At 39.5% G+C, this 8,089-nt stretch overlaps 1 protein-coding gene across 3 annotated transcripts in view; it reads right to left on the reverse strand.

Annotated features, from left to right (window-relative positions):
* Positions 1-2,726: 2,726 nt before the first annotated feature.
* LOC107596145 (MAP/microtubule affinity-regulating kinase 4-like) overlaps positions 2,727-8,089 on the reverse strand; it is a 20,030-nt gene continuing 14,667 nt past the window's right edge. For 2 of the 3 annotated variants that reach the window (XM_016286809.1, XM_016286810.1), the window contains exons 14-17: positions 7,871-7,974; positions 7,490-7,774; positions 5,197-5,241; positions 2,727-4,383 (exon numbers count right to left, since the gene is read on the reverse strand). In XM_016286809.1, coding sequence (XP_016142295.1) covers positions 4,041-4,383; positions 5,197-5,241; positions 7,490-7,774; positions 7,871-7,974 — 777 coding nt within the window. In that variant the 3' untranslated portion in view covers positions 2,727-4,040. Of the gene's footprint in view, positions 4,384-5,196; positions 5,242-5,654; positions 5,738-7,489; positions 7,775-7,870; positions 7,975-8,089 lie in introns of all 3 variants that reach the window. The other variant, XM_016286811.1, reaches the window with a different exon arrangement.

Consider the following 8,089-nt stretch of genomic DNA (forward strand, 5'->3'; position numbering starts at 1 on the left):
TAGTTGTCAACATTTGAAAGTGGATCAAAACCTTTCATCAAAGTTGTCCTAAAACCTTAAACCAAAATGCATTCTTGTCTTAGGACAACTTTGATGAACTTTTTTGATCCACTTCAAATGTTGACTACTGTGTATATACAGTATATTATATACACACACACACACACACAAATATAAACTACTGAATTTGTAATGAGTTCATATGGTCAAAGTTTAGATTACTTTTTCAACCAGGCAACAAATAAATTACCCATAAAAAAGAAGAGGGATAGAATTTTGCACACCACGAGATTCCCATACATCCAAATAAAAATCATGCAATAATCAAGCACAAGCAAAGATGCCAACATCAGTGAAGTTTATTTCTCTCAAGTTTCCATTTTAATATTTGGCCAGAGGTGCAAACACCTCTGGGGGAAAAAAAGTTACTTTCAGCAAACAGCAGTCTCTCTCTTGCTCTCTCTCATATATATATATATATATATATAATTTGTCCACCTGACTTCTCTCTTGTCATATTGCATATTAGCTAAATGCATCATGAAAAACCCAATGTCATAGCAGACAGTTTACATCACAGACAGCACAACACTGAACTGGAGGGATTTACCATTCAGATGTGACGCGCCTGACTCACGATTCTCACTAATCCTCTCTTTTTTAATACCTGGGACACTAAAAATCTCATTCATTCCAACACACTTTCACTCCAGGTCAAGTATGGCTGCCAGAGTAAAAGTCTGCCCTAATCCTCTCACACAAACATTTCCTACCAGCAGAGAGAGGGGAGGCAGGGCAACAGTAGCGCAATACACAGACGCACACATTCACACATACATGCACACGCATACACACTCTCACTCTCTCTCTCTCTCTCTCTCTCTCTCTCTCGCTTGAATTCCTTTGCTTTTACCCATTCTGTTATTTCACATTTGTCTTCTCTTTCTCTGAATCATGCAGGATTGCAGGTTAGTGTTTCACTTCAGCACACATAGAAACATCTGGAGAGCTAGCAGAGGGTCTCTGCTCTAGCTATGATTTAACCTGGAGTTCTAAGATACTGTATATACTATACTCACAATATTATCATCAGTATCATAATCTTTATATACAGCCATAGTCTGACTGATATAAACCATGTTTTTTTTTTTCTCCCAAGATAATTATTCTAGAAAATAAATTAAGTACCTGTGCAAATATACACAAATCGAAGTGTTCACATTTAAGACATTGGCGCCTTCCGGTGGCCAAACATGGGTACAGACCCACAGAGCCATAGGATGCAGCTGATTCAAGTCAACATGAGTGCACAGAGGTCTTAATGGACATCGAACAGATACAGGTCTCAGCAGTCCAAACCAGATAGAGCCGATCTGATGCGGAGACCGGGTCAGACTGGTCAAGGACATCCAGTCCTTACCCTGTTCAGTTTGAAACAGGAAGCTTCTCCACAACAGGAGTCCAGTCACAGAGCAGACAGATTAATGACACAAGGATGTCCAGTGATTCGGCAATCAAATGAGGAGAAACTGTGTGTCTTTGCAAATGTGTGGCACAAAGGCAGAGAATAAAGTGAACGAGACAACAAAAAAAGTGGATGGATGAAGAGATGGCAGACGTGATCTGGAGGCTCACTGTGTGGCTAAAGGTCGAAGGTGACACACCACAGTGATTGCTGTGGAGTAAGTCATCACAACTAAACTATCAAGCATCTCGAAGCATCTTACATACTTGCTGCAGACAATCAAAATCAAGAACCAAGCTTGTTTGTTGTCTGTACCATAATCCAACACCCTCTCATGAACGGAGGGATATGCCATCACAAACATGGAGAAAGTGGAATATAATTCTTTAGTATCTACAACATATTTCACACATGACAGCACAATGACTCCCCAATCAAAACTTAACTGACCAACCATATTAAACCAACCTGTTTATCCAAACTGAACTAGCAAGAAGGGTCCTATTCACCTTGCTGACTAAAAAAAAAACCCTCATTATTCAAATCCACTCAGTATCTCACGGTCTACATGCTGGCAGCACCAACAGGGCCGAAGCATGGCTTTACACTAAGACAGAAACAACTTCTAAATGTGACAGTAACATCTATTGCTATTGCACAATTATCACCACTCATAGGTACATTTTGATATACTCGGTTGTGAATTGCTGTTTATTTTATGCTTGCCAAATTGACAACTATTGCAGAGCTAGGCCTTGTTATACAACAAATGACCAGAAATGGTTTGGTCAAAAAAGCAAGCCAAGAGTATTTTTTGAAAAAAAGAACAGAAAAGCTCCAAACAAACCTATTTCTACTCATGAAAAATTATCTTAAGCAGCGTATATCTTTTATTCAGGTGTCAAACCTGCACATGAAATCCCTATCAAGTCAATAACATCATGCTTCCACATCTGTTAAAGAGACAAACTCGCATATGACTAACAACCCTCATGAGCTACAGCAACAATATGACACAATGTCTATGGTCCAATCTTGAACTGCATCTCTGTTTATGTTACATAGCATTGTTAAGGCTTTACAGTGTAAACAGATTCCTAAATAATGCCATATTATCACAATATTGCAAGTGCAACTGACTTTGAATCAAAAAACAACTCTTTTCGAAGCCCTGTTGGTGCCTTCGCCCCTAAAATATATCCTAACAGTAAGAGCACTCCTGCATGAAAACATCCTGCACTTTAGATATCTGGTGCTTTTTAAGTCAAATCTGATTAGTTAAGGGATGAATTATTTTTTAATACCAATATAGTCGTACATTAAAAAAATAAAATAAACGGAAACCCACTAAAATACATGTGCTAATGAATGACTATGACATAATGTCAGCAATTACTAAGCCACAACATATTTTGCCATTTCTGTATTTGATATTTACTTTTCTATACATTTTTAAGTCTAGAAAATCTATTTTTTTTATTTTTCCACTAAATACATAAATTGGTGTTTGTTTTACAATCAAATAATATCCAATAGGATCCAATATCCAATAGGTCTTTTTCCAAATTATTCAGATATCTTCGATGCAGGAAACGTGTCTTTAATAACACTGAACACTAAAACCACCTCACTCTGTAAAATCACCTTTGCGGTAACCTCTACTCCACTCTTACTGGGTAAAGGGAGAGCTGACGCTATTTGCAAAGGATCACTGAATAGGAGTTGAAATAAAGGATTAATATCTAGAACCAACCAATCACAGAACCTGTTCGCGAAGGGTCAGGGAAAGTCATTTGGCATTAAATGTCTCTTCTAAATTAAAATTGGTAGGAAGTAAGTAAACTGGCACTATACGTCACAAAAACAGATTTTCTAGGGAACAAAATTTAGCTTGGACAATTTCAAGAACAAAGTGTAGATGGTTGGCTCGCAGCCTGATCAAATTTGCGGTCGCCAGCAATGTAGATTTGTGTGGGCTCTGTGAGCTGTGATGAAGTTAGGATACGTTTGCCAACTTCACATTTGTGCATATAGTTCATTGGCAGCTACAGTCCTACATTGTCAATGATTCAATGCTTTTGACTCAGTATTAAGAAATGTAAGACACATTAAATCACAAAAACATAAAAATGATGACCCGTTTAAAATGTCAAAACTTGTTGAAAACATACAAAAGTGGTTAAAAAAAAGAATTTCATGACTAGAATGAGAATAAAAATACTAAACTGGATTCAATCCAGATCCAGTAAATGAGGCTGTTCAGAATCAGAATGTGTGTGTGTGTGTGTGTGTGTGTGTGTTTCCACTCAGCTTTATGTTGTGCATGGAACGGTGTGCTTGTTTTTGTACTTCAGATTTCCTTATTGTCTGGTTTGAGTTTCCCGTGCTTTTAAGGTGACTGTGTTTGTTTACGTGTATGTGTGTTTAGTTTCGATTTGTGTTGAGTGTTGACTGGAGGAGGGATCAGATGTTGTTTTAAGTCTATAACACATAAGTGGGTGGGTCAACGTCAGTTCGCTATAACGACGGATATAGTGAGGGGACGTCTCATATTCAAGTCTCCTCCCCTATCCCCTCAGAGCTCCACCTCTTTAGAGATCTGCGATGCGATGTGCCTGAAGGCGAGGGGGGCCCCCCACAGGCGTGTGTAGCGTACTCCGTTTGCCTCTGCAGGACCCACACTCAGTTGGCACACCTCCGCTTGGAAAGCGACCTTTGACCCTGCCGCCCCATGACTGCAGCACAGCAGAAACGGGCCAGCGTGCCGGACCTGGCAGCCGCATCCCCTCGCTGCCTCATGCAAGGCCAGTACCACTTCTGCAGGGGCCCGGGGGGGACGGGAGAGATGACCCCTTACATCCCACCCCCCTCCCCCGCTCCAGGGCTCGGACGCTTTCTGATCCCCAGATAAATGGCCACTGGGAAAGAGAGTATGAAGAGAAACACCAACAATGAGAGATTCAACAAAAAATCCTGAAAAACTGTTATTTGAGATTCACATATTCAGAAAGCAAACGCTGCTTTTATTACCATTGTTGAGAATTTTATTGTAGTTTATTAGATTTGTTTTATTTAATTTTATAATGTTATTATTTCTATTATTATACAGTATACTATTATTTATTGTTACTTCGTATTACTATTCTTTTTATGTTAACTGGCAGATCATTTTTTCTGTCACTTTGTGTGTGTATTGATGCTTTGGGAAATATTTAATGTAAAACAATTATGCCAATTAAAACTTTGAAATTGAAAGAAAATGAAAAAATATAAGAGTCTGATAAAGAAAAAAAAGCATCTTTTCTGTATTATCAACTGTATTCATACTGAAGTTTTACAATGCACTGCATTGTCAGCTCAGACTCTAAAACTCAAAATCGAAATGATCCACAGCTCAATAAGACAAAACCACAGCTCAAGTTTATATTCTTCTCATTGTAATCTGTTGACAAAGTCTGTTCTTAAAGTTGGCATGAAATCAAATTCATCCCATCTATTTTGTAAATGCATGTTTTAGATCTTATTGTGAACAATTCATCCATGTATGTTTCATTTATAAAAAGAAATTGACCTATAAAGTTTAATCAGAATGTCAAAACATGATCCTCCAGATGTACACTTGGCACTTGGTTCATTTGCTTGGCCCAATCCAGTGTTAATAGTACAACAATGTTAAAAGTTCCCTAAGTGGGCCATTCTTGATCATAACGTAGTATCAAATGAGGACTCACCCTGTGACCGAAGATCTGCTGACTCCCTCAGATTCATTTGTGACCCTGCAAAAAACCCACACAATTTCAGATGGTCTGCATTACCTCAACAGTGTCTGATCCATGCAACACAACTCCACCACAGACAAAAAAAAATTCCAAGCATACATATCTGGATCTCTCAGTCTTGTCCAACATTATAATCTGCTAGCAGGTCAATAACTGGCTGACCGATGTTGACCTGAGCGATGTGTAATGGGCCATAGAATAAAAACTTGCATATGTTCCTAGATGCATGCAAACCGATAAGAGATATAACCTCCATGCACCATCATCCAGCCTTTCCTCACTCTCACATCCTGTTCACCAGACACACGTTCTGCAAAGGAGACTGCATGCAGACAGGCATGCCATGTGCAGAGACAGACGGACGTGCAGCGGCAACAGACAGGCCAACAGAGGCAGACAGGGGAACTTACTAACTGTTTTGGATCCCTGTGGAAGAGTACAACCCGACACTGATTTATTAGAGCCCTGGCGTTTAGAGGGGTCAAGATTGACCCTAGGAGAGAGAGAGAGAAACACAATGAGGAGAGCAAGAGAAAGAGAGAGAAGAGATGCAGAAAGTCACAGAAAGATTGAGTGATAGAGCAAATGCAACTGAGAGAAAGAAAGGTAACAGAGAAATAAGAGCAAAGTGGGAGAGACTAGGAAAGGTGTACATTTGTATGCTTGGAAAGCTTGAAAAAGAGAGCCAATAAGCCAAGGAACGATGAATGTGTATAGCGTGACTGTAAAACCAACTTTTAAGCTGAAAGAAATCCCCAGTGGGACCCCAGTGTTATTGGACAGGCAGCACTCCGGCACTTTTTTTTTTAAAGGAATCATATTTTTAATTCCTACATAAATCATCAAGTCTATGCATTTATTTGTTGGAAGAATGTGTCCGTCAAAAGCATATTTACAAATGTAACCATTTAAGTATTGCCTAAAAGCAAACCTCTGCAAGGCCCCATTCACACTGAAAGCAACCTGGAGTGACAAAATAATCCAAAGTCATTCATTTTCAATAACAGTTGTCGATTTCCATTGACAGGAGTGATACTGACCTTTGGCAAAGTGTTGTGTGCTTGTCCAATGACTCGATAAAGTTTAGAAAAGTTTACATTTATGCAAATGAGCAGTGAATAATGTGATGATTACCAATAAGAGTGAAGATAGTTGAGCACATGATCTGTCTCCTGTAAGATACTGCAGTTCAGTGTAGGTAAAACGGAGGAAGCAAATTAGTGATGCACCGATTTTGTAAAAAAATTAAATACATTTAAAGTTAAGCTTTAAAAAATTGGGTAACTGAGTTCGATATGCTGTCCAGGTTGGCGTGATGTCAGGTAATAAATTAAACCAGTGGTAGTAAAATTCAATTACAATGAGCTGCCTCTTAATATTTTAACCAAACAAATCTTACATACTGTATAGTTACTTTAGCATCCTGACATATTTAACTTTTGCAGCTTATCCACATTGTGTGCATGAAATAGACACTGACGCAGTTCAAAATTATTAGCTTTTTGAACTGTAAAAGTCAGTTCACATTTACTGTTGCTTGGCAAAATTTATCATGTGGGACCAGATATGGCAAAATACAATGAATTATACGAAAATAACAACAACTAAACTAATATCCAAAGCTATTCTAACAGATAGCAAACAAACCAACCTTAAGAAACTGCTTTCCAAACAGCCTTTCCTAATGATCGTTTTATAATATTAAGGTGTAGTGTTGTTTACAAAACCAGAATGAGCACTTCATCTATTGTGCATCTTCCGTTTTGCTTTGTTGCTAAATTATGAACCTCTATCAACACAGAGGTCACTACTGAACCAAGAGGCTTGCTACTAATCAGTGCTGCAAATTTGTGTCAAAGTTCACCAAATGTGAACATGACACGAAGTCTGCATAAGAAAATGTCTTTGCCGCCGGATTACCATCAGGCAAATATCTTCATTGAGCTGGTTATCACGACTTCAAACAATGGTAAATGTGACTGCACCTTATGGAAGGACTTCTGTTTCTGCTGCTGTTATATTGAGCATTGTGATGTCTCTATCAACTGGCTCTTTTAACTGTACAGCCATCACATTTAACATTACAGATTTTTCCATTAATTCTTCATCTTGTTCATGATATGATCATTGTACACTGCTGCATCCAGCAGCACAAATGCCTGACAATTTCTTGCAAACAAAAATCCCAAGCAATGCATCAAACTGTGGATGTTTTTATTTCTATGATGCGAGTTTCTTTACTTACCTGCGTGTGAGTTTGGAGGTGAGTTTGCTGAACAGGTTAGAAGTGGCCCGGCTGCGGGCATTGGGTGGCAGGGCTCCAGCGTCATGGCTTAGGGTGGGCGATGTGGGCGGAGGTCCATAGGTGGGCGGGACACGGTCACGGAGCTGACCCCCATGAAAGGTGCTCCGGATGGTGGATCCACGTGTCAGCCGACAGCGCTCACCTGAGGAAGAGGAGGAAGATGCTCCCGCTCCGACAATACTGAGAGTGGAGGGAGAGGTGGGAGGGAGGCGGTGAGACAGGGAGCTGAGAAGAGACAGAAACAGGCACAGTGAATGAGAGGCAGACAGTGCAGCACAGTGGCAGAGTGTATCTGTGTTTGTGAATGTATGTGTATGTCACCTGTTGTCTTTGCCGTTCTGCAGCAGTGAGTGTCGGTCAGTGCTGGAACGATCTGTACATACGTATGTGTTTCTGCGGGTCATAGTACTTCCTGGAATATTGTTCTACAACAAAGATGGGACACAACATTTCATTAACCCCCCAAAATGTAGTATATATATATATATATATATATATACAGTGGGTACGGAAAGTATTCAGACCCCCTTAAATTTTTCA

This window comes from Sinocyclocheilus grahami, unplaced genomic scaffold (assembly GCF_001515645.1).
Source record: "Sinocyclocheilus grahami isolate Dianchi unplaced genomic scaffold, SAMN03320097.WGS_v1.1 scaffold215.1, whole genome shotgun sequence".
In the NCBI taxonomy this organism is placed as follows: Eukaryota; Metazoa; Chordata; class Actinopteri; order Cypriniformes; family Cyprinidae; genus Sinocyclocheilus; species Sinocyclocheilus grahami.